Here is a 27,941-nt window from a genome sequence, read left to right as displayed (position 1 = left end):
GAGATGAATCATTAATTAACCTAACTGCCCTCTTCTGAATGGAATCTAGAAGCCTGAGAGAGGTTTTGAGGATACCACCCCAGATGTGGGAACAATATTCCATGGAAGGGCGGATTTTCGATTTGTACAGAGTGATCAGCTGTTTGGAAGAAAAGTAACGCCGAGAGCGAAAGAGAAAACCAAGTTTTTTAGATGCAGAGGAAGCAATATTTGTAATGTGCTTGTGCCCAGAGAGATTAGAAGTCAGGGTAATCCCCAAAAGAGATATATCATTTTGCCTAGAAATCGGAGTGTCACCAAAGATAAGCGTAGGAGCAGAAGAAACCTTTTTGCGAGATACAAGACAAGACTGAGTTTTAGAAAGGATGAAATCAGTTAAGTTGTCTTAAACCAACTGGAGATCGGCATTTAAGGAATTGGTAGCATATTTTCGAGAAGTTGAAGCTGATTGAGCAGGGCAAGGTTTCTCAAAATGGAAAGTGGAATGCAATGTGCTATCATCGGCAAAACTATGGATAGGATTTCCAGTCAATGGAAGAAGGTCATTAATATACAAGAGGAAAAGAGTGGGGGAAAGAAATGAACCTTGGGGGACACCAGCATTAGTGAGGTAGTTAGACGACAGAGAGCCATCTACCATTACCCTCAGTGAGCAATCGGAGAGTAAACTAGATAACCAATTACAAAAAACAGTTGGCAAACCATAAGATGGAAGCTTGTTTAGAAGACCTTTAGACCAAACACGATCGAAAGCCTTTGAGATGTCAAGAGCAACTGCTTGTGTTTCACCGAACTTTTCCATTGAATTACTTGTTAACAGGAGAGACTGCTTCTACAGGGATGGGATACACTTAAATAGAAAGGGTGCAAGAATGTTTGCTGATGCTATCGAGGCAGTGTTAGGTGGGTCAGAAAACTGCTAGATTGGGGAGATACAAGGACTAAAAGATTAACAGTAGCCACTGGCAGAGGTGAAAGCGATTCTTGCACTGCTTCAATTGGAATGAGCAGCAGCCTGGAAAATAAGATGCAGGATATTTCAGAGACTGCTGAGAATCATTGGGGTACAAGTAAACACATGGGTTGTGTTAGGGTAGCTAAGAAAAAGAACAGGTGCATGTATACTTGCGTGTACACCAATGCTAGGAGTTTAGTAAATAAATTTGATGAATTCGAGGTATTGCTCAAAACATCAAAGGCAGATATTGTTGGAATTTCAGAGATGTGGTGTCACACAGATATAAGGAGTGCAGAACTGGAATTTGGGGAGTACAATGTCTACAGAAAGGATAGGAAGGGAATAGGGGTTATGCTATTAGTTAAGAAATACATAAAATCCATGGAAGTGAAGCCAGTCAACATCGCTGGACAGTGCAGTGTCGAGTCAGTTTGGTGGGACATAAGCATTGGGAGATCAAAATTGAAAGTAGGAATGTGCTATAGGCCTAATGACTCTGATGAGTATAATAAGAAACTGTACAGGGAAATAGAGTGGATCAGTAAATCACAGAGTCTTATAATGGGGGGATTTTAATTTCCCAGATATTGACTGGAATTTGGGGGCTGGTCACTCACACACTAGCAAGGCTTTTGTGGATTTATTGGATGATTGTTTTCTAATCAGCATGTTCGGGAGGCAACTAGAGGGAGTAATACTCTTGATTTGATTATCAGTAGTGATTCTCCATGCATTAAGAATCTGCAGTTAAATGAACCACTAGGTGGTAGTGATCACAGTGTGCTGAAGTGGGATTTACTCAAAGAGGTAACTACCATTAGGGGTAAAGGGAAGGGTTATTGCTTTCGTAAAGGCGACTATGATGGACTGAGACAGTATTTAAATTCTATACAGTGGGACCAACTGATGATGTTACCAACAGCAAATTCAAAATGGGAAGCATTCAAAAACTTATCTTGGAAGCTACTAGGCTTTACATACCAACTAAGAAATATTGTTCATGGTTTAGGCCTAAATGGATGTCAGATGAACTAATGAGACATATGGCAGAAAAGAAAAATGCATGGGATACATACAAATTAACACGTGACACAGAAGAGTATGATAGATACAAGTTGATCTGTAACCAAGTTACAAAGCAGGTTAGGCAGGTGAAGGCAGATTACGAGAAATCTTTGGCAAGGGATGCAAAGAAAAACAGCAAAGAGTTCTTTACTTATGTAAACTCTAGAAGGAAGGGGATGATTCAGATTGGTCCACAATATATCGATGGGTCTACTGTTGATGATCCTGCTCAGGTAGCTAACAAACTAAATGAATATTTTGCATCGACATTCACACATGAGGAGTTATTCAGCGAGGGGAATGCTAGAGGTGTATTCAACTCTGGCAGTAAGCTAGAGAATCTTGTAATAACTGGGAGTAAAGTGGAGGAGAAATTGTTGAAGATAAACACAAGAAAGGCACCTGGGGTGGATGGGATCTATCCAGTTATATTAAAGGAGGCAGCAAAGGAAGTAAGCAAACCCCAAACCCTTAGCCATAATTATGAGAGCTTCCTTGGACTCAGGGGAGGTACCCATGGACTGGAGATGTGCAAATGGTAAGAATATACCCAGATCCTTGACATAACGTGGCCTCAACAATGCTCCCCGCATACACACTACTCGGACTCCCTCCAGTCACTATCTGGCAGAGTAGAGGCAGCAAGATTATACACTAACTGATCCGGAAGCCTCCTAGAGAATTACCAATAGGTTCGGTCCGGTGTACTAACTAGCAGCCCGCCTGCAAACACCATTTTAGAGGTGTAACCTTGAAATGTAAGAAACATTGGATCTCGCCACGATGTTCATCATAACCTCAAAAGTCATCAACATACTCCATGATGGAACAGATGGGGAAGGGTTGACTGGAACTTAGCTCTAGAGACTAAACATGGGTTCAACCACTTCAAGCCTCCAATAAGCAAAGTGGTGGTATTGCACTGGTTGATGAGAGTCATCTACCACCTAGTAAAGTGTGATTACTGTATTAGAGACACCTGTTATCTGATGAGGGACCAGTGATCCTTAAACAGGCCATCACAGCAATGTTTCATCTTTTAAACAATGACCAATTAAGCTTTTGGAAAGGCCAATCAAGAGCTCCAAAAAGAAAAAGTTTGTTCTGTTATGAGCATGGAATTATTTAAGCAGTTTAAATCATAAAAAACACATGAAATGATAGCACAGTCCTTCAAATTTCACTGAGGATTAGAAAACAGGCCTTGTGCATCGGGTTGCATTATATTATCCAAGTTTCTTGCGACGACTGACTAACTGGTTAAAATAAATTTATTAAAATAAAAATGATATATACATAAGATAAAACAGAAATAAAATAAGATGAAAGCATTAAAATACAAAAGATAAAAGCATTAAAATACAATAAGATAAAAGCATTAAAATACAAAAAGATAAAAGAGTTAAAATATAATATAATATAATAAAAGCGTTAAAATACATAGTAGCTTTTGAAACAAAGTACCTCTTCATCAGCTAGTCTGTGAATGGTGTACTTCAGTACATATTAATGGTTACAACAGCACAAGTGAGCTTGGCATAATCGTGTATCACGAGTCTGGTGTTGGTAAGCAGAATTACATACATGTGATGATCGGCAGTGCCCATCACACTGCAATATAGTACATTCTGTAATAGGGTGTAAGTGTACTTTCCCACGTGTGCAATTCATAGTACTATTATATTGGTGGCTATGTGTAGTGCTTCAAGCCATGAGCGCTGGCAATAATCACATGAATAGTCGACGATTTTAATATCCCATTTGGAATCAAGATTGTGCTGCTCCACCCAATAATGTTTGGCGACTGTGGAGCGTTCAAAATTAGTGGTTCGCAGAGCCACCTAATGCTCAGATCTAACAGACTCATCTACATAATGTAAGTGAGTCTGGTAGAAAATTGAAAGATCGGGTTTCTTAGCATGAGGTCACTCTGTGAACTGCTAATTTTGAATGCTCCGCAGTCGCCGAACATTATTGGGTGGAGCAGCACGATCTGGATCCCCAACGGGATATTGAAATCGTCGACTATTCACGTGATTACCGCCAGTGCTCATGGCTTGAATCACTACACATAGCCACCAATAATAGTATAGCAATACCTCGCTTAGCATGGCTTCAAACAGCACAGGTTTCACTATAACATGGTTTTCAATTCAGTTCAAATCAAAAATTTATTGTACATGTTAAAATTCATTCAATAGCCTAGTCACATACTCTACATATATGCTGCGTTGTTGTAGTGTAGGTATGCATACATATATGCTGCGTTGTTGTAGCGTAGGTATGCATACATATATGCTGCTGTGCCAACTCTATTGTCTCACGTGCACATGTGCCAATAGCTCCCCTCAGGCAGTCAGCGGCAACATGCAACACTGTTCAGTATTCTTAATTCCACCCTGATGAGACGACATGATAGCTTTTCATAACTTCATTTCATAATTTATTTTTACCCCTTTAAATACGGATCGAATATATTTGCATATTGGCTAGAAATCACTGCTAACAACATGCATTCTGCCCCATTTGGCAAATGATTTCACTGGTTTTGAATCGCAAATTCAGACAATTACCGATGACACTGTGAAGATCGGTAAAAACTTGGGATTCGAAACTTTGGACACTGCAAATGTACGTAACTGCATTAACTCACATGCAAATGACTTAGATGATGCAACTCTCCTTGAAACTGATGAGTAAACTGCATATGAAGAAAAGGAAAACAATTCTGAATTGGCACCAAAAGAATCTTCAACAGAAGAATTGGAGAAAGTTTTTTTGGGGATTGACATGGCCTCTGAGGCATTTATGAATGGAGATCCGGATGTTGAACATAGCATCAAGGTACGCAAATTTTACAAGATGGGATTCGATGCTACAAAGACCTGTGCGCCAAGAAAAAGAAGAGACAACTTTCCAGACTTTTTTTTATTGAAATACCTACATAAACAATAAAGCTTTTTTCTCATCTCTCCTGATGATTCCTTTTCATTAATACAATTTTTGTAATTTTTTTTAATTCAAATCCTTTAATTGGCTATCAAGCGCAAATTTTTTATAGATTTATTATAATTTGTTTATAGACTGTTTCTGGTACACATTCAATTAAAACCCATTATAATTATACTTTAATCAGCACAGTTTCACATAACACGGAACAGTTTCGGTACCAATTATCAGTGCTATGCAGGGTATTGCTGTACTATGAATCGCACGAGGGGAGTACGCTTACACTCTATTATAGAATGTACTATATTGCAGTGCAATGAGCACTGGCGATCATCACATGTACGTAATTCTGCTTTACCGCCACCAGACTCGTGATACATGACCATGCCCGGCTGACTTGTGCTATTGTAACCATCAATATATACTGATGGGCCAAAGGCTGAAGTACACCATTCACAGACTAGCTGATGAAGAGGCTCTTCACTTCAAAAGCTACTATGTATTTTAACTCTTTTATTATATTATAACTCTTTTATCTTATTTTATTTCTGTTTTATCTTATGTATATCATTTTTATTTTAATAGATTTATTTTAACCAGTTAGTTGGTCGTCACAAGAAAATTGGATGATATTTCATTGAGGGCTCAATTAACATTAGCCTAATAATCATTAGCTATATTATAGAATTCTGGTTATTATTTTATTCATCACAACCCATCAACCAATAAGATTTAATCCATAATAGAATGCTGCTGACAGTCAGAATCTGTGTTAAGATTCCATCATACTGTACCTTTGTCAAAAGTTGTGGCAATCCTAACCACAGAGAATCATAAAACAAAGCCCCCATTGTTCATCCTCAGGGGTGCCAGGCTGACCTGTGAAATACTAATCGCCAGACTAGATTTCTCAGTCATTGTGGTGACCAAAGGCTATTGTAAATAACATTCGATCTTAATAAAGAATATTATTATTATTATTTTAAAAGGAGCACATTTTCTATAAATCTACCCTGGAAGACTCCAGTAACTCAGTGTTCTCCCCAAGGCCTATCGACTGGGCACTGTCCAGTGAATTCAACTGACTGCCCGGCTAAAATTTAAGCAATTCTCGTGGTACTGCTCACTGATCTCGATCAATATTAATTCAAACATACTATTCGATCAAGGTCAATACAACAGGAGCATATAACGTTAAATTATGCAATTAATTTTCACTATGGATCGCTTAAGTCACATTTATAAATAACAGAAAATTTTATAATATTGCGAAGTATTACACCTCCTCACCCGGCTATTTCATAATGCCACCTGGATGGCAAAATTTTCTGAGGAGAATATTGTAACTGAAAACTAACCATAAAAATCATAAAAAAAATAAAAAGATTAAAATTCATATCTTTTAGAATATTCTTGAGAATATATTCAAAAAGATTATTGCTAAGAAATTCAACATGACATATACCTTAGACAATTAATATAAGGAGTCTCCAGCATGATAAACCTCGATGGTTTCACAGAATTTCTTAATCTTGCATTTGTGAATCCTTCAGAAACTCTATCACCTATAGGAGCATATATGTTGTCCCTACTAAGTTCCACAGCAGGGTCCATGTCCTAAAAAAAAAATTCAATTCAGTTAAAATCAATTCATTTCATATAAGGTGACAGTACTGACTGATAACTCAATTAGATAAATCAGATAATCAGCTAGCTTTACCTAAGTAAAAAATGAACAGGACCTATTAATCATTCTTGTTTCCATAAAATACCAAAAGCCCATAGAGAACAAATGGCTAACTGCAACGGAAAAAAAAAGAAAGAAAGAAAAGCAACAAAGAATTTCCGACAGACAAACTGACAACGAATCCCTGAGAGATGCAAACAGGTTTGATCTTCAGAACACCTCTATACCAGTGGTTCCCAAACTGTACTCTGCAGATCTCTTGGGACCTGCAAAAAGTTCCAAGTGGTATGCGGATAATTTATGTAATGGCTACTTTGAATTGAATTTTACTTATTTTTTTTTAATTAAAGGTTAAATGTTAAAAATAATCATGAAACTTCTTTAACTGGCAATATGTTTATTTAGCATGAATGATAGAATATCTACTTAAGAAATCCCCTGTACCCACAAAATGAACAATCAGTTTAAGGTGAAATCTTGCAGTCCATTGTTACATATGCTTGCAGTCCATTGTTACATATATTCATAGCTACCTAATTACAAAGTATGTTGCATGTGGACTCAGAAAGAAACACAGGTGCAGCATTGTAACAAAGTTGCATTGTTGCACCTGCTACACATTTTAGTAATCTGTAGCTATGACATCCACCACCACGGATCACCAGTTCAGTTTAGTTGTAGTTCGAATAGCATTAACATAATTACAAGGGAAGTGAAGTAGTTATTTTTATTAGCTACAGTAGTGTCACTGAAATAACATGTAGTAACATAACTTTAATTTGTTTTTCATTTATCATGGATCAGTGGCTAAAAAAGAGGTAAGTTAAGTAAATAATCAAGTACTACTGCAGTAAGTATAGGTGTATTTGATGTTATAAGTGAATCTCAATGTTTTATGTCACCACCAAGTTACAGCAGTTCTAGAACTGCAGAAAGTAGTAAAAAACAGAAGTACAATGATTCTTATTTGTCTCTGGAGTTTATGTATACAGGTAATGAGCTTGTCCCTGATGCCCTATGTAGGCTGCCCATACGTCCCATTTTCAAAGGGACAGTCTTTGAAATTCATTTTTTTGCTATGTGCCAGCTGTCCCATCGTTTCAGTAAAAATATCATTTTTGTCCTGTTTTTTTTTAAAAAAAAACTTTAAAAAATGCTTAAATATTGGCGCAACATAACCTATAATCGTAATTATATCGTAGGATGTGGGTAGAAGTCATTCGTGTAACCAGGTAATGGCATGTTAATCAAATGTCAAAAATTCCATCTGTTGGTGGTTACCACCACGACTGAACGAGACTGACAGTTTTTGTCGTAGGGCCTTTAACATCAGTTGTGTTGCATGTCAGTAGTCAATCAATAGTCTGTAGTTGGTATTTGTTCTGTGTGCTTGTCGGTTATCACATACACAAACTTGAAAGTTTTTATTTTATAATTTTAAGTTTTAAGCCTCAAAATTTAAAAAATTCAAAAAAGAGAAACTGCGCATTTAACAAAGACCTTCAAAAAGAATTCAAATTTATTAAACTGAACAATTGGTATAGTGATAAAGCAAATGTGGTTTGTCAACATTGTAATGTTCATTTTTCCGTTGCTCATGGAGTGACATTAACATATCTATGTAGCCAAAAACATAAGGATGCTGAGAAAACTTTGAATTCAGTTCAAAGCATCAACTCGTTCATCGTAAGACATGATGATGGAGAAAGTGATAAAATCACAGCATACAAAACTCTTGTTGCCTATCATACAGTGCATCACAATCAGAGTTTTCGTACAAATGACTGCTTGTCAAAATTGATAAAAAAGATTTATTAACCAAAATTTTCTTCCACATGTACAAAATCGGAAGCAATAATTACTAACGTTTTATCACCATATACAGGGTCATTGAAAAAGGTGTCCGTGATTTCATGATAAAATAACAACGCAAATACATCAATCAATTGATTGATGTAAGTGTCCGTGATTTCATGATAAAAAGGTGTCCGTGATTTCATGATAAAATAACAACGCAAATATTTACATCAATCAATTGATTTATTTCTTAATATCTACAGGAATATCTCAAGTTTTACTTCATACCTTAGTATGTTTCAATATGAGCACCATTTGTTTCTTGGCAAACATCCAAGCGGTAGTCGATCTCTGTCCGTGTGTTTTAAATCATTTCTGGCATAACCGTTGCTATTGCAGCCGTGATCCTCTCTCTTAAATGGTACAGATTGTGAATATTTTCTGCATAGATGATGTTCTTTAGGTAGCCCCCTCATAAGAAAAAGTCTAATGGTGTCGGGTCAGGACTTCTTGGTGGCCAAGGCACAAGTCCACCTCTTTATCACACCAAGAAAATATTCTTGGTGTGAACTTGATAATGTGCAGTCCCCCTCCATGTCGATCTAAAAACATTTTGTTGAATACTTTTTTCTGCTCTTTCTGAACAACATTTCTTCTCTTTCTTCTCCTCATCCTATTTTGGCCTCAAGGAATTATGGTCAGCCTAGCCCTATGTGTCTTGTGAAACAAAGTGTTATCAAACAGTTCTATGTTCCCTGCCACACTTTATAGACATCGTAATAGTAATCACCCTGAAACTGTTTGCCATACTTTTCGTATGGCAAAAAGTTCAAAAACAGATAATGAAAACACTACCAAGGCCTCCTACAAGATAAGTTACGGTATTGCACTTGAAGGATAAGCCCATACAATTGCAGAAACCCTAATTAAGCCATGTGCATTGGAAATGACAACTTCTATGATTGGTGAACAGTCAAAAAAGAAACTTGAAACAGTTCAGTTATCTAATAATACTGTTAAAAGTCACATTCAAGATCTGTCAGCAGATATAGGAAAACAATTGGTGTCATGACTTAAATCCAGCTTTGCTTTATTTTGTAACTTGACAAATCAACAAACAAGTCAGAACTAGAAATATTATTTGTACGTTACTTGTTCCAGAACAAAATCAAAGAAGATTTATTACTCTGTAAATCTCTTGAAAGTTGTGTGACTTGCAAAGAAATATTTAATGTAATAGTTACATGATAGAACATGAAATCAGTTGAGAAAAGTGCGTTGATGTGTGCACTCATGGGGCCAGAGCAATGACAGGGAAAATAGATGGTGCACATATGAAAGAGGTGGCACCTTCTTGTTCGAGTAGTTACCATGTACTCCACTGACAAGTGATTGTCATCAAAATAATGGAAAGAGACCTAAAAACTGTGTTGGATGATGCTGTAAAGATAGAGAATCACATTAAATCTAAGCCACTTAACAGCAGAGTGTTTAAGTTACTTTGAGTGAAAGCCACCTTATTTCTGCTTTATACTGAAATAAGGTGGCTTTCTAGGGAAAAAGTTTTTGTTAGGAAATTTATTCTTTTGTTTTATTGACTTGGCTGCAGAAATTGGCATACTTAGCAGACATTTTTACAAGAACTAGGGAACTAATCTCTCAAGTCAAGAAAGAGCATGTCGATATTCACAATTAACAGAATTGCACCTTTTCAACGTAAACTTGAATTTTGGAAGTGGTGTGTAGAAAAAGGGCAGTATGACTGTTTTTCAACTCAGAATGACTTTTTGACAGAAACAGAATCTAGCCTGGAAGAAACTTATGGTAGTATTGTCCAACATTTAAATGGTTTGCAATAGTCGTTTCAGAAATACTTCCCATCTTCTACCAATGAAGCTAACTGGATCCAAAATCCATTTTGTGTTTCAGAGTAACTAGATGGCATGTCTGTGCAAAATTACTAGTGTTTGATAGATATTATCTGATCCTAGTTTGAAACATAAATTCAGTGAGCGTCTTCTGGTTGAATTCTGGTGCAGTCTTCTTGAAGAATATTCACAAGTGTCTAAATATGAGTGCTCAAACTTTTGTTTTCCACAACTTATCTGTGCAAAGCTGGATTTTTAAGTTATGCAGCAACAAAATCTAAATATTGTTACAAACTGGATGTTGCAACCGACATGAGAACTCAACTATCCACAATCACTCCCAACTTTAGAAAACTTTGTGAGACAAAGAAACAATGCAATTTTTAACACTAGAGTCTATGAAGTACAATTGACTGTACAGTAAGACCCCCATATCCATGGGGGATATGTTCCAAGACCTACCGTGGATGAAACAGCAGATATAAGCGAACACCTGCTGACCATGTATATAACGTGATTTTCTTGAACATACATACGTATAATAAAGCTTATCTGATAAATTAAATGCACAGTAAGACACTGCCAATTTTAAATATGGTAATAAAGTATAGCAGACTCTCGATTTACTGGGATTGGATTAACCGGGACACTTCAAGACACCAAATTGAAGAGAAAAAAAAAAAAAAAAATCAATCGGAAATCAAAAAATTCAAGTAATAACTAGAATAGGTATAAACAGATATTTTGCAAGTCGTAAATAAGCGACAAGAACCAGCGTTGTCATTGGGAGATAGTGTATTTATTACCTTGCAACCTCCTGCTGTCTTCACACATAACGCTCAAAAAAAGGGGGGGACCAAATGTTTAGTTTGCTTCAGTGTGTCGTGTCGATTGTTGTGTTCCATCGCACCGCAAAATGACAAATTTTGTTTTGTTATTTATGTCAGGGATGTCAGAATTTTTTTTTTTTTTTTTTTATAGTAATTATTGGGGGATATTTTTTTGTTTAGAAAGCACGAAAATAATGGGCAAACGCAAAAGTTGTGCTTTCAAATGAAACAAAAACTTGAAATTATTCAAAATTTTGAAAACAGTGCATCTGTTAAATCTCTAAAGAACCATTATAATGATGGTGACCAAACCATACAAGACATTGTAAAAAAAAAAAAAAAAGGGAAACTATTCGATTTAAAATCAACATCATAAAAAATAAACGGAAGCATCATATTGTACACACGAGTAGTACATGTTAAGTTTTTTTCGTTTTTTTTCCCGTGGTTAACCACGAGTAACTGAATCAGCGGATACGGGAGGCACAACTGTATATTCAAATAGTAACAGTTTATTATTCAGTTATTTTTTGTATCAGTCTAAAAAAGGTAGATTGTAAATATATAATAAATCAATTCTGAGATATAAATTATAATTTTGGATACCTACCATCTGGAAACCCCTTATTTAAGTGGGCAAGGATGTGAGGATCCATGGTTATATTTCAAAGCCAAAAAGGGGTCTGCAAGGAAAAAGATTTGGAAAATACTGCTCTATACTATATAAGTAGACATTACAAATGAAATAAATACCAGTTCTACTTCATCCACGCCTTCCTTCAAATAAGTCAGAAAGGGAATAGGGGCCTCATCATAATTAATCCAGACTGAATAAACAACTGAAAAGATATGATGCATAGAGCGGTATTCCACAACCACGGAACACAATATTCCCTCCAATCGGGCCCCAAAAATCGACATTCCAGATGATAATAGCATTAGTAGAGGCACATGATGCAAGAAAGCAAGGTTATGCAGCATCAGCCAAAAAAAAAAAAAAAAAAAAAAAAAAACTGTCCCATTTCACGCCTCCATTCGTTCCAAATATCTGTCCAGCCCAGCCTTAAATTTGTTCCACCAACCAACTACCCGCTAGCTAAAGGCAAACTTCCGCACATCTATCCTACATCAGTCTTTCCTCAATTTGAATTTATGCCCTCTCAGGTGATTATTCTGAGCAAGAGGAAGAATCCCATCAGCATTGAGCATGCTCAAACCATTCAAGGCTTTATACACCTCAATCAGATCACCTCGCAGATGCCTAGTCTCCAGACACTAATTTGCAAAACTTAAGCCTTTCTTCATAAGAACAACCCTTTGTTCCATTCACTAATCTTGTTGCCCTTCTCTGTACTCATTCCAACAGCTCTACATCCTTCTTAAAATCAGGCCTCCAGACCTGTATACAGTACTCAAGGTGTGGCCTGACCATTGCCTTATACAAGGGGATAATCACTTCCTTATCCCTGCTAGAAAAATTCCTGTATATCATTTACAAGACACCATGAACTACTCTTGCAGACTGTCTGCACTAATCAGAAAACTTCATATCTGCCTGCACAATTACCCCCAGGTCCTTTTCATTCTTTACCACTGTCAGTGTGGTACCGCAGAGTTTATACGTTACTCTGGGGTTACTGCTTCCCATATGTAGTACTTTTCATTTATCAATGTTAAACTTCATTTGCCACCTCTCAGCCCATCTGCTCAACTTTTCTAGATCCTGTTGCAGCAGCGTACTGTCATTAGTGTCCTTAACAACTCTGACAACCTTCGTATTGTCTGCAAACTTGGACATTAAGCTTGATATACCATCATCAATATCATTTATAAATACAGAAAACAACAATGGACCCAACACTGAACCCTGAGGGACTTCACTAATAACATTAGTCCATGATGAGCAGTGACCATTGATTACCACTCTCTGTCTATCACCCCTCAACTCTACCCTAAATCTCTCACCAACCTATTTAACAACTCTGACATAATTAAACTTAGAAGATTAGACAGATTGTCACTACATAAAGAGATCAGTCAAAGAAACAGACTTTGATGAGCCCTGACAGCATGAAGAAACCAATTGCAGCAGTTACCTTATAATACACTGGACTCCTTATCCAGAATTCAAAAACTAAATATTAAGTTTTCTTTCTGGATTTTTTTTTTTTTTTTTTTTTTTGTGAAACCAATTCGTTTTAATTTGGTGAAAAACCTGTTCTCCAAATAATGCTGTTGGAGGACAAAATGTTTCTCCAAATACGACTGTATTAAAGTTAAATAAGAAAAGTAAAAAACCCTTAACTGGGATGATTCTTCCAAAATCTTACTGAGTTTGCAATTCCCCCAGCTTACTGCAAAATATCCAACTACTGTGAATCAAACTGCGCTTCAGAAAAATTTGAAAGGCAAGTTTAAAAAGTTCATCACACTCAAAAGTAAGCATTGGCCTCAGTTAGCAATTCAGTACAGTGTCCATTTCAAGTGCCTATTAGGCCTTTGTTTTATATGCTAAGGTATAACAACATCCCTCACCGGCAGTATGAAATATAGACAATGCAGTGAAATTACCTTGGACTATTGTTCAAAATTTCAGGGTGTATTTCACAATTAACCCTATTCAGCCAGATAAAAAGAATTTTATCTGGCTGAATACAAAATTCCTGAGACTGATAACCAATACAGTGGATTCCGGTTATTTGGGCCACCGGTTAATCGGGACAGCCGTTTATTTGGGGAAAATTTTAAAAAACAGAAACCAATCAAGAAAATAGCCAGGGTTTACTTCGCTTAATTGGGACAAAATGCAATTAATCGGGGTAGGAGACTGCAGCACTGGAAATTACCCTGCGATTGTCTCCGACGGTATCACGTGGTTTGGTCGAAATTCTGGAGGTCACAACCATAAAACAATTAGCAGTCACCTGTTTATTGGGCTTTTCTGTTAGTGAAATCTATCATAAACGGACAGTAAACTCGATCTTACTGAATTTGCAATAATACCGACAGCTGGAATTCTGTGGGTTATTATGGTGAAATGAATTTACACTTCCATGAAATCTTCATTCCTATTTTTAAAGCTTTGTAACTCGTTACTCCGTTCTCACTTGTCTCACTTGTGAGTATCGTGTTACTTGCAATTTGTGTGTGCCGCGTTCTTTGTTATTGATTACTTATCTTTTTACTGTATTAAATTTTAACCCCCGCCCACAAATGTCAACTAGTTCGTATGTACATATTACAGTACATATTAATTATTACGATTATCACATATATTCTTCCGATTTTCACATATCATTTAATTTTTTAATTGGTAAGGTAATAAAGGGTAAATTTGTGCTTAATATTATCTTTACTTTTATAGCCTGTAGATAATATTCCTCATATTTTCTCTAATTAGAATCACTGTTTAATAGAACTGAAATTCAATTCACAAACATGATCATAATGACCGGCGCTTACTACACATCGTATAGTGAACGGAACTTTACTATGGTGAGTTTGTCGTAATATGATTTGATTGTACAGTGAACTAATAGTAAAGGGGAGTTACTTTGTATTTTTAACTATTTATGTGAAACTTCAGATAATTGGGGCAGCCGCTTAATCGGGCCAAAATGCACTAGTCCCGATGTTTCACCAAATAACCGTAATGGACTGTATTACTGCAAAGGGCAAACATAACAAAAATAACTTTAATAAGACTCTTGATCTTTGCCTCACCAACAACCCTTAAAAGTACACAGTTGTTGTTAGCATTCCTCTACAAACCTCAGTTCCCAACTCTGTGATGGAGTCTTCTCCAAGGGACTTTCTTTTTAATTTTCCATGCTATTCTCAGCCTTGTGTTATTTCACATTACAAAAAAATTTGGAAAATTTGAATAAAGATTAACTAGACACTACAGTTTTAATTCCCTTGATCATAATTTCAAGGGTACAAATAAGAATAGTGGGAAGAGATCTTCAAAACAAACAAGTTTTCTGAAATATTTATCCATTTTTTACTTAAATTTAACATAAAAAAATATTATTTTATTTAACATACTAAATTGTGTTCAAAAATAGTTTTAACAGTTCTAGTCATGTTGTTAGTGTATTTCATGCATTAAGAATCTGCAGATATTCATGCATTAGATGACAGTGATCAGTGTGCTGATGTGGGATATACAGGGTGGCCATAATTTAAGTATCCCTATTCAGAGCTCTCTGTAGCCTCTAAGTAATAAGCAGAATGCCACCAAAATGCAAGAATATTTACTGATGCTATCGAGGTACAGTTAGCTGGGTAGGAAAACTGCTAGCTTGGGGGGGGGGAATAACAGACTAATAGATTAACAATAGCAGCTGGCAGAGATAAAAGTGATTCTTGCACTACTTCTATTGAAATGCAATTGAGCAGCAGCCTGGAAAGCAAGGCAATGGGAATTTCCAGGACTCCTGGGAGTCATAGTGGAACAAGTAAATACATGAGCTGTATTAGGGTAACTAAGAGTAGAAACAAGTGCATGTATACTTGCATGTACCCCAATGCTAGGAGTATAGTTAATAAATTTGATGAGCTTGAAGTGTTAGTCAAGACATCAAAGGCACATATTGTTGGGATATGATGTGGTGTCACACAGACATAAGCAGTGCAGAATTAGAATTTCTGGAGTACAATGTGTACAGAAAGGACAGACAGGACAAGAAGGGAGCAGGGGTTATGCTGTTAGTTAAGAAACACATTATTATTATTAGCCATATGGTGCAAGGAAGCCTGAGGCTAATGCTGCACCAGCGAAAAAAAAAAAAAAAAAAAAATTCCCCGACTTACCCTGAGTGAGTGAGAGTGAGAGAGAGAGAGAGAGAGAAAGAGAGTGTAAATTTGAATCACCAAGAAAGGGAAGAATGATGATACCAGGTTTGCCAAGCCCATACTCACCAGATGTGAGCCCCTGAGGTAAAATCTAAGGAAGTGCATCCAACTGATGTTGGGGGCCAATGCAATGTTGAGTCTGTTTGGTGTGATATAAGCACTGGGAAAGGAAAAATGAGAGTAGGTGTGTGTTATAGGCCTAATAAGCAATAAGCAATATAATAAGCAATTTTGCAGAGAAACAGAGTAGGCCAGTAAATCAGAGTGTCTTTTCTGGATTTATTGGATGATTGTTTTCTACAGCAGCGTGTTTGGGAAGCAACTAGAAGGAGTAATACTCTTTATCCGATATTCAGTAGTGATTCTTCATGCATTAAGAATCTTCAGATAAAGGAACCACTAGGTAGAAGAGATCACAGTGTGCTGAGTGGGATTTACTCAAAGAAGTAACTACCATCAGAGGTAAAGGGAAGGGTTTTTGCTTTCGTAAAGCCAACTACGGTGGTCTCAGACAGTATATAAATTCTATATGATGGAACCAAATGATGATGTTACCAACAGCAAATTCAAAATGGGAAGCATTCAAAGAATTAATCTTGGAAGCTACTAGGCTTTTCATACCAACAAAAAAATATTGTTCACGGTTTAGGCCTAAATGGGTGTCAGATAAACTAATTAGACATGTGACAGAGAAGAAAAATGCATGGGATACATATAAATTAACATGTGACACAGAAGCCTATGATAGATATATGCTGGTCTGTAACCAAGTTACAAAGGAGGTTAGGCAGGCAAAGGCAGATTACGAGAAATCTTTGGCAAAGGATGCAAAGAAAAACAGCAAAGAGTTCTTTATGTAAACTCTAGAAGGAAGGGGATGAATCAGATTGGTCCACTTGATATCGATGGTTCCACTGTTGATGAACTTGCACAGGTAGCTAACAAACTAAATGAATATTATGCATCGACATTCACACACATGGGGAATTATTCAGGGAGGGGAATGCCAGAGGTGTATTCAACTCTGACAGTAAGCTAGATAATCTTGTAAAAACTGAGAGTAAAGTGAAGGAGAAATTGTTGAAGATAAACACAAGAGAGGCACCTGGGGTGGATGGAATCTATCCAGTTATATTAAAGGAGGCAGCAAAGGAAGTAAGCAAACCCTTAGCCATAATTATGAGAGCTTCCCTGGACTCAGGGGAGGTACCCATGGACTGGAGATGTGCAAATGTGATCTCAATCCACAAAGGAGGATCAAAGGGAGACAGGTAATTACAGACCTGTTAGTTTAACTTCTGTTCCAGGGAAATTAATGGAGGCACTGGTTAAAGAAGCATTGCAGGATCATCTGGACAAGACTTCTTATAGCTCGGACACAGCATGGGTTTGTTAAGGGGAAGTCTTGTCTGACTAATTTGATTGGATACTATGATGAAGTCACAAAGGAACTGGATGCAAAGAATAACTTTGATATCATATATTTGGATCTTAGAAAAGCTTTTGATACTGTTGCACATGGAAGACTGCTGCACAAATCGGAGCAGTGTGGCATTGGAGGCAAATTGCTGCTATGGATGAAGGGATGGTTGAGTGGGAGAAGACAGAGTGGTAATCAATGGACACTGCTCTTCAGGGACTAATGTTATTAGTGGAATCCCTCAGGGTTCAGTGTTGGGTCCATTGCTGATTTCAGTATTTATAAATGATATTGATGATGGTATATCAGGCTTAATGTCCAAGTTTGCAGACGATACGAAGGTTGTTAATGACACTAATTACAGTACACTGCTGCAACAGGATCTAGAAAAGTTGAGCAGATGGGCTGAGAGGTGGCAAATGAAGTTTAACATTGACAAATGTAAAGTACTACATATGGAAAGCAGTAATCCCAGAGTAACGTATCAACTCTGTGGTACCACACTGACAGTGGTAAAGAATGAAAAGGACCTGGGGGTAATTGTGCAGGCAGATATGAAGTTTTCTGTGCAGTGCAGATGGTCTGCAAGAGTAGCTCATAGTAACTTGTCAATGATATACAGGAATTTTTCTAGCAGGGATAAGGAGGTGATTATATCCTTGTATAAGGCAATGGTCAGGCCACACCTTGAGTACTGTATACAGGTCTGGAGGTCTCATTTTAAGAAGGATGCAGAGCTTTTGGAACAAGTACAGAGAAGGGCAACAAGATTAGTGAATGGAACAAAGGATTGCTCTTACGAAGAAAGGCTTAAATTTTGCAAATTAAAGTGTCTGGAGACTAGGCACCTGCGAGGTGATCTGATTGAGGTGGCCTTGAATGGTTTGAGCATGCTCGATGCAGATGAGATTCTTCCTCTTGCTCAGAATAATCGCCTGCTGGGCATAAATTCAACATAAATTCAAATTGAATTTATGCCCTATCAAATTGAGAAAAGACGGTTGTAGGATAGATGTGTGGACGTTTGCCTTTAGCCAGCGGGTGGTTGATTGGTGGAACAAACTTCCATCTGTCGTTGTAGAAGTTGATAGCTTAAATAGATTCAAGACAGAACTTGACAAACATTTGGAGTGAGCAGATGGGTGAAATAAGGTTTTTTTTTTTTTTTTTTTGGCTGATGCTATAAACTTGCTTTCTTGCATCATGTGCCTTTGGTAATGCTAATGCTAAAATTATTTAAGTAAGTAAACTATTCAAGGCATGAGGAGAATGATCCTGTGAAAAAAAAAAAAAAAAAAAATTAGTTCCAAAATCTGCCGATAGGGAAAAATATGGTGCTGTACAAGAGGAAAGACATGATAAAGTACCAATTTCACCCATTTCAAAGCTCCCATTTTACCCCTCCATTCGTTCCAAGTACCTGTCCAGCTCAGCCTTAAAAATATTTAGGCTATCAACTTCCACAACAAAGGATGGAAGTCTGTTCCACCAACCAACCACCCGGTGGCTAAAGGCAAACTTCCACACATCTATCCTACATCTATCTTTCCTCAATTTGAATTTATGCCCTCTCGAATGATTATTCTGAGCAAGAGGAAAAATTCCATCAGAACTGAGCATGCTCAAACCATTCAAGGCTTTATACACCTCAATCAGATCACCTCCAAACACTGCAATTTGCAAAACATAAGCCTTTCTTCGTAAGAACAACCCTTTGTTCCGTTCACTAATCTTGTTGCCCTTCTCTGTACTCGTTCCAACAGCTCTGCATCCTTCTTAAAATGAGGCCTCCAGACCTGTATACAGTACTCAAGGTGTGGCCTGACCATTGCCTTATATAAGGGGATGATCACCTCCTTATCGCTGCTAGAAAAATTCCTGTATATCATTGACAAGACACCATGAGCTACTCTTGCAGAAGCTCATGGTGTCTTGATGAAATTACAAATTTTTATTTCTGCTTTTTGCAAAAAAAAACAGAAAGAAACAACTAAATTGCCAGAGGAAATGATTTCACAGCTCCAAACTCACCCACAGTTTACTCCCAATGATCGATGATGTCGCTGATGGCGGAGTTGGTTTTCGATGTGATTACCATCGAAACTGGTTCTGGACCAGAAATTGCATTCGATGCACAGTGTGCTCCACTGCGGAATGCAACATCTCTGGAGTAATGTTCTGCACATGTACATGTTGCATTACGTTGTCCTTTAAAGCAGCCAGGTTGCAGTTGAGGAATAATGTTAACAGTAAACTTAAAAAATATGCTTGCGATGTTTGCATTGTGCCTTTAAAGTTAGGAAAATGCTGCTGGGAAAATTAAATTAACTCAGATTTATGAAAATTTTCTGTTCTCTTAGGTATCTTATTTTTTAGTTTGGATTTAAAACTTTAGTACAATTCAGTTTCTTTCTGTTTTTTTGCAAAGAGCACAAATAAAAATTTGCAATTTCTTTAAGGTTTGTCTTAGTTATTTATCTGTTGGTACTTTGTTATGTCTTTCCTCTTGTACAGGGCCATATTATCTCCTATCGGCAGATTTTGGAACTATTTTTTTTTTCACGGGATCCTTCTCCCCATGCCTTGAATAGTTTACATACTAATTTTGGTGGCACTTTGCTTATTAGAGCTACAGAGAGCTCTCAGTAGGGATACTTAAATTATGGTCACCATGTACTTAAAAATGTAACTACCATCAGAGGTAAAGGGAAGAGTTTTTGCTTTCATAAAGATGACTACAGTGGTCTCAGACAGTTTTTAAATTCTATTAAATGGGACCAATTCATGATGGTGCCAACAGCAAATTCTAAATGCAAAGTATTCAAGGAAGTAACAAGACATGGAAGCTACTAGGCTTTTTGTCCCAAACTATGAAATACTGTTCAAGGTTTAGGCCTAAATGGAAAGCAGATGAATAATGAGACATGTGGTAGAGAAGAAAAATGAATGGGATACATATAAATTAATGGGTCACATGGAAGCCTATGGTAGATATAAGATGGTCTGTAAACAAGTCACAAAGGAGATTAGGCAAGCAAAGGCAGATTATGAGAAATCTTTGGCAAAAGATGCAAAGACTCTTTTGCTTACGTAAATCTAGAAGGAAGGGATGAATCGGATTGGTCCAGATTGATATTGATGGTTCGATTGTTGATGATACTGCTGAGGTAGCTGACAAACTAAAAGAGTATTTTGCATCTACATTAACAAATGAGGAATGTCTGTAGGGAAGTGGAGGCCAGAAGTTTATCAAACTCTAGCAAGGAGCTAAATGATTTTGTAATGACTGAGAGCAAAGTGGAGGAGAAATTGTTGAAACTGAACATAAGAAAGGCACTTGGGGTGGATGGGATCTATCCAGTTATAATAAAGGAGGCAGCAAAGGAAGTAAACAAAACCTTAGCCATAATTATGAAAGCTTCCTTGGACTGAGGGGAGGTCCCCATGGACTGGAGATGTACAAATGTGTACCCAATTACAGAGTAATTACAGACCTTTTAGTTCTACTTCTGTTCCAGGCAAAATAATGGAGCCACTGGTCAGAGAAGCACTACAGGATTATCTAGACAACATTGCAGTTATAGTTCAGAAGTATAGTGGGAGAAAACAGAGTGGTAATCAATGGACACTGTTTTTTGTGGAAAAATGTTATTAGTGGAGTCCACCAGGGTTTGGTGTTGGGCCGTGTTGTTTTCTGTATTCATCAATGATACTGATGAAGGTATATCAGGGTAAATGTTTAAGTGCAGACAAAACAAAGGTTGGCAGGGTTGTTGAAGACAGTATTGACAGTACACTACTGCAACAGGGTCTAGAAAAGTTAAGCAGATGGGCTAAGAGGAGGCAACTAAAGTTGAACATTCACAAATGTAAAGTACTGCATATGGGTAGCAGTAACCCCAGATTAACGTACCAATTGTGTGGTACCACACTAGGGGTAGTGGAGAATGAAAAGGACCTGGGGGTGGTTATGCAGTCAGATATGAAGTTTTCTGAGAAGTGCACACAGGCTGCAAGTGTACCTCACAGTGTCTTGTCAATGATAAACAGGAATTTTGGTAGCAAGGATAAGGAGGTGACTGTCCCCTTGTATGAGGCAATGGTCAAGCCGCACCTTGAGTACTGCATACAAGTCTGGAGGCCTCATTTTTGGAAGGATGTAGAGCTGCTGGAATGAGTACAGAGAAGGGCAAGGAGATTGGTGAATGGAACAAAGAGTTGTTGTCACCAAGAAATGCTTTTAAGTTCTGCAAATTGCATCTGGAGACTAGCACCAGCGAGATGATCAAATTAAGGTGTATAAGGCCTTGAATGGTTTCAGTAAGCTCAATGCTAATGAGATTCTTCCTCTTGCTCCGATTACTCACCTGAGGGGGTATAAATTCAAAGTGAGGAAAGACAATTGTAGAATAGGTGTGCAGAACTTTGCCGTTAGTCAGCAGGTTGGAACAAACTTCGATCTGTCGCAGTGGAGGTCGACAATTTAAATAAGTTCAATGCAGAAGTGGATGAGTATTTGGAGTGATTGGATGGATGGGTGAAATGGGGATTTTTTTTTTTATTTATTTGGCTGATGCTATATAAGCTCTCTTTCTTGCATCATATGCATCTACCAATGCTAATTTTTAAAACTGGCTAAAGATTTAGTAAGTTACTTCTTAATATTCATAGAGCCTTGGTTATTGGTGATTTTGGCAGGGAATATTGTATCTTACAATTGTAATGCAGTGTGTAGTGCATTACAGTAACAATTGCAGCATTTTAACTGTAGTAGATAACTAGCCCGAAGGTTCTAATCACATTGGTTGGTATACATTGTTTTGTCTCTATTGAAGGAATAGAAAGGAGAAGTGTTACTTAGAAAAGTATAGCATAGCGGGTAATACATAACATAATCTGGTAATAACATACATTGTTAATCTTACTTCTTAGTTTGTGATGTAATTATAATTGTTAATTAAATTTATAGAAGATAAATTCCAACGTTTTTAAGAAGTTATCTATAGTGGGACGTGATACAAGTGGGACATCTGTTGTTTTTGTTGTGAATAGTGTGAGGATCAATCTTGGGCACAGCAAGATCCTCACGGCAGAGATCCTTGGTCCCACAGGAAGTAGCAATAGCTAGTGTCAGGGAAATGATAAACATATTGTGCAAAAAAGTAGAGGGGGAAACAGAACCAGGGTATGTCTGCAAGGAACTAAGGTTGATGATACTGTACAGTAGATATCATTTTTAACTGCACAAAAGTTGTTATTGCTGTACTTCTACTCTTAATATTAATGATATTAAGAGTAGAAGGTCTGAGAATTTTGCTCAACGAGTACAAGACAAGGTTGAGAAAAAGTCAAGAGATAGGATTGCAACTGAAAGTATCTGCAATTCTGCCCATATTCTGACAAAACAGGAGGGAGTACAAGATGAGTGCTTCATCGATAAGTTCAGCACTGAGAAGACTAAGTCTCGTCAATTAGAATTTTTTACAGGTCTGTGCTTGTTAATAGGAGAGACTATTTTTAGAAGGATGGGATACACTTAAATAAAAGGGGTGAAATGATATTTGCTGATGCTATCAGGGCAGTGTTATGAAACTCAAAAAACAATGAGTTTTCGAAAATACACTAACTAATAGTCTAATAGTAGCTGCAGACAGAGAGGAAGTGATTCTTGCACTATTTCTATTCAAACGTGCAACAGCCTAGAAAGCAAGGTGTAAATAACTTCAAGGCCAGCTAGCAAACAAAAATACATGAGCTGTATTAGGGTTGCTAAAAACAACTGTTTTTAGTCCTACACTTTTAGTACACTTGTGTGTATACTAATGCTAAAGCATATTAAATAAATTTTAAGTGCTGGTTAAATCATCAAATGTGGACCCTGGAGGGATATCACTTGTTTTTTTGTTTAAATCTTTTTTTTTCTCAACCTTGAAGGTTGAGAAGATGAAATAAGATACCTGTTAACATTAGGCTTGAATTTACAGTACAGGCCACTCCCAAACTCATGTAATACTCGACTTACGTAAATTCAACTTTATGCAAGTTCTTGTCAGCCAGTACAAATTGGAAAAAAAAAAAAAAAAAAAATATATATATATATATATATATATATATATATATATATATATATATATATGGAAAAGTATTTTGCATCCTGTAGGAATAAATGAAGGTATTGTGAAAATATCATAATGTGAACCCAATAACACATTATTATTATTATTATTATTTATTATTTTTTTTTTTTGGTAATTAGTTCCTCAAAAGCTGAAATTTCACATAGCCGGTCCGGCCAGAGAATACACTACACTTTCATCGTTATCATATGTTCCATTATAGGAATCCACTTTAAAGACCTCAGATATTTTTCAAAACACATTTCTGGAGGTCACGATCATAAAACAATAAAAACAATTTGCACTTACCAGTTTATTGGGCTTTTCTGTTAGTGCAATCTAATATAAACTGGTAGTAAACTCAATCTCATTGAATTTGCTATAATAGTGATAACTGGAATTCTGCAGGTTTTTAACGTTATTAAGATGAAATGTGTTTCCCCTTCACTCTAATCTTCAATTGTATAAAAAACATAAATTAAATTTTCAGAATCTTCTCTTCATTCCTATTTACTTATTACAATGATGAAGGGAAAGGGACTAATGGAAAGTGCAAGTGGTGGCAGTGCTAGGAAACGAAACAGAATTGATTTAGAAATGAAAATGATTAAGGCTTATGAAGCAGTATGTTTGTCATCTATTGCACTGGAATTAGGTCTCGCTGCTTCAACAGTGAATACTATTTTAAAGGACAGTGCACGTATGAGAAAACATGTTAAAGGATCAACGCATTTATGATCAACAGTGATAACAAAACAGCGTTCAAGTGCTATATTCAAGATGGAAAAGCTATTAATAATAAGGATGGAAAATCAGATTCACAAGTGAATGGCCATTCAAGCAAAAGCAAGAAGTATTGGCATTAGTAGAGGCATATTATGCAAGAAAGCAAACTTATGTAGCATCGGTCAAAAAGAGGGGAAAAAAAAAAAAAAAAAAAACACGCTCCCATTTCACCCCTCCATTCGTTCCAAGTACCTGTCCAGCTCAGCCTTAAAAATATTTAGGCTATCAACTTCCACAACAAAGGATGGAAGTGTGTTCCACCAACCAACCACCTGCTGGCTAAAGGCAAACTTCCACACATCTATCTTTCCTCAATTTGCATTTATGCCCTCTCAAATGATTATTCTGAGCAAGAGGAAAAATTCCATCAGCACTGAGCATGCTCAAACCATTCAAGGCTTTATACCCTCAATCAGATCACCTCCAGACACTGCAATTTGCAAAACATAAGCCTTTCTTCGTAAGAGCAACCCTTTGTTCCGTTCACTAATCTTGTTGCCCTTCTCTGTACATACTCGTTCCAACAGCTCTGCATCCTTCTTAAAATAAGGCCTCCAGACATGTATACAGTACTCAAGGTGTGGCCTGACCATTGCCTTATATAAGGGGATGATCACCTCCTTGTCCCTGCTAGAAAAATTCCTGTATATCATTGACAAGACACCATGAGCTACTCCTGCAGACCATCTGCACTGCTCAGAAAACTTCATATCTGCCTGCACAATTACCCCCAGGTCCTTTTCATTCTCTATCACTGTCAGTGTGGTACCACAGAGTTGATACATTACTCTGGGATTACTGCTTCCCATATGTAGTACTTTACATTTGTCAATGTTAAACTTCATTTGCCACCTCTCAGCCCATCTGCTCAACTTTTCTAGATCCTGTTGCAGCAGCATACTGTCATTAGCATCCTTAACAACCCTGCCAACCTTCTTATCGTCTGCAAACTTAGACATTAAGCTTGATATACCATCATCAATATCATTTATAAATACAGAAAACAACAATGGACCCAATACTGAACACTGAGGGACTCCATTATTAACATTAGTCCACGATGAGCAGTGTCCATTGATTACCACTCTGTCTTCTCCCACTCAACCATCCCTTTATCCACAGCAACAATTTGCCTTCAATGCCACACTGCCCCAATTTGTGTAGCAGTCTTCCATGTGCAACAGTATCAAAAGCCTTTCAAAGATCCAAATATATGATATCAAAGTTATTCCCTGCATCCAAGTTCCTTTGTGATCACATCACAGTATCCAATCAAATTGGTCAGGCAAGACTTTCCCTTAACAAAACCATGCTGTTCCCGAGCTATAACTTAGGTCTTGTCTAGATGATCCTGCAGTGCTTCTTTAACCAGTGCCTCCATTAATTTTCCTGGAACAGAAATTAAACTAACAGATCTATAATTACTTGTGTTGCCCTTTGATCCTCCTTTGTGAATTCGGGTCACATTTGCACATCTCAAGTCCATGGGTACCTCCCCTGAGTCCAAGGAAGCTCTCATAATTATGGCTAAGGGTTTACTTACTTCCTCTGCTGCCTCCTTTAATATAACTGGATAGATCCCATTCACCCCAGGTCCCTTTTTTATGTTTATCTTCAACAATTTCTCCTCCACTTTCCTCTCAGTTATTACAAAATCATCCAGCTCACTGCCAGAGTTTAACTCACATCTGGCTTTCCCCTCCCTCAATAACTCCTCATGTGTGAATGTAGGTGCAAAATACTTGTTTAGTTTGTTAGCCACTTAAGCAGGATCCTCAACTGTTGAACCATCAATATCCAGTGGACCAATATGATTCATCCCCTTCCTTCTAGAGTTTACATAAGTAAAGAATTCCCTGCTGTTTTTCTTTGCATCCCTTGCCAAAGACTTCTCGTAATCTGCCTTCGCTTGCCTAACCTCCTTTGTGACTTGATTGCAGACCAGCTTATATCTATCATAGGCTTCCATGTGACCCATTAATTTATATGTATCCCATGCATGTTTTATTCTCTGCCACATGTCTCATTAATTCATCTGACATCCATTTAGGCCTAAACCTTGAACAATATTTCTTAGTTAGTATGTAAAGCCAGTAGCTTCCAAGATAATTTCTTTGAATGCTTCCGATTTTGAATTTGTTGTTGGTAACATCATCAGTTGGTCCCACCGTATAGAATTTAAATACTGTCTCAGACCACCGTAGTCACCTTTACGAAAGCAAAAACCCTTCCCTTTATCCCTGATGGTAGTTACCTCTTTAAGTAAATCCCACTACAGCACACTGTGATCACTGCTACTTAGTGGTTCCTTTATCTGCAGATTCTTAATGCATGAAGAATCACTACTGATAATCAGATCAAAAGTATTACTCCTTCTAGTTTAGAAAACAATCATCCAAAAGCCTTGCTAGTGTGTGAGTGCCCAACCCACAAATTCCAGTCAATATCTGAGAAATTAAAATCCTCCATTATAAGACTCTCTGATTTATTGGCACACTCTATTACAGTTCCTTGTACTTGTACAGTTCCTAGTTATACTCATCAGAGTCATTAGGCCTATAACATACTCCTACTCTCAATTTTGATCTCCCAATGCTTAGGTCACACCAAACTGACTCGACACTGCACTGTCCAGCGATGTCGACTGGCTTCACTTCCTTGGATTTTATGTGTTTCTTAACTAATAGTATAACCCCTCCTCCCTTCCTATCTTGTTTATCCTTCCTGTACACATTGTACTCCACAAATTCCAGTTATGCATTCCTTATATCTGTGTGGCACCACATCTCTCATATCCCAACAATATCTGCCTTTGATGTTCTGAGCAATACCTCAAATTCAACAAATTTATTTACCAAACTCCTAGCATTGGTGTACATGCAAGTATACATGCACCTGTTCCTATTCTTAGCTACCCTAACACAACCCATGTGTTTACTTGTACCGGAATGACTCCCAGCAGTCTCTGAAATACCCTGCATCTTGTTTTCCAGGCTGCTACTCATTCCAATAGAAGCAGTGCAAGGATCACTTTCACCTCTGCCAGTGGCTACTGTTAATCTATTAGTCCTTGTATCACCCCCCAAGATAGCAGTTTTCCAATCCACCTAACACTGCCTCGATAGCATCAGCAAATATTCTTGCACCCTTTCTATTTAAATGTATCCCATACCTGTAGATGCAGTCTCTCCTGTTAACAAGTACAGACCAGGCTGAAAAAAATCTACCCCTTGAGCCTTGCACAATCTTTCCAGGGCCGAATTGATCGACAAGGCTCTCATCATATACTCCCTCTTATCATGTCTGGGCAGAATTGCAGTCACTCAAATTCAACCCTAATTCATGGCTTTTTTTCAACAGTGACCTGTACTCGTTAAGTAATTCTGCCGGTCTCCTACTCTTAATATCATTAGTGCCAATGTGTACAACAATATCACCCTTTGTGCCCTTAAAAGATGATATCTGCTCTACAACGTCATCAACCTTTGCCCCTGGCAGACATACCCTGGTCCTGTTCCACCTATCCTTTTTACATAGCACGTTCCCCGTTTCCCTGACAATAGTCACCAACAACTACAAATTACTGTGGGACTAGCGCATTCTGCCTT

At 37.4% G+C, this 27,941-nt stretch overlaps 1 protein-coding gene across 1 annotated transcript in view; it reads right to left on the bottom strand.

Annotated features, from left to right (window-relative positions):
- l(2)k05819 (transmembrane protein 94-like protein l(2)k05819) overlaps positions 1–27,941 on the bottom strand; it is an 809,128-nt gene that overhangs the window by 597,285 nt on the left and 183,902 nt on the right. The window contains exon 6 of the mRNA XM_090377739.1: positions 6,438–6,589. Coding sequence (XP_090233865.1) covers positions 6,438–6,589 — 152 coding nt within the window. The remainder of the gene's footprint in view (positions 1–6,437; positions 6,590–27,941) is intronic.

Source organism: Mastigoproctus giganteus, chromosome 7, assembly GCF_048544385.1.
Source record: "Mastigoproctus giganteus isolate SK-2022 chromosome 7, ASM4854438v1, whole genome shotgun sequence".
Taxonomy (NCBI): Eukaryota; Metazoa; Arthropoda; class Arachnida; order Uropygi; family Thelyphonidae; genus Mastigoproctus; species Mastigoproctus giganteus.
The sequence above is the reverse complement of the archived record's forward strand: the minus strand, read 5'-3'. Positions and strand labels throughout refer to the sequence as shown.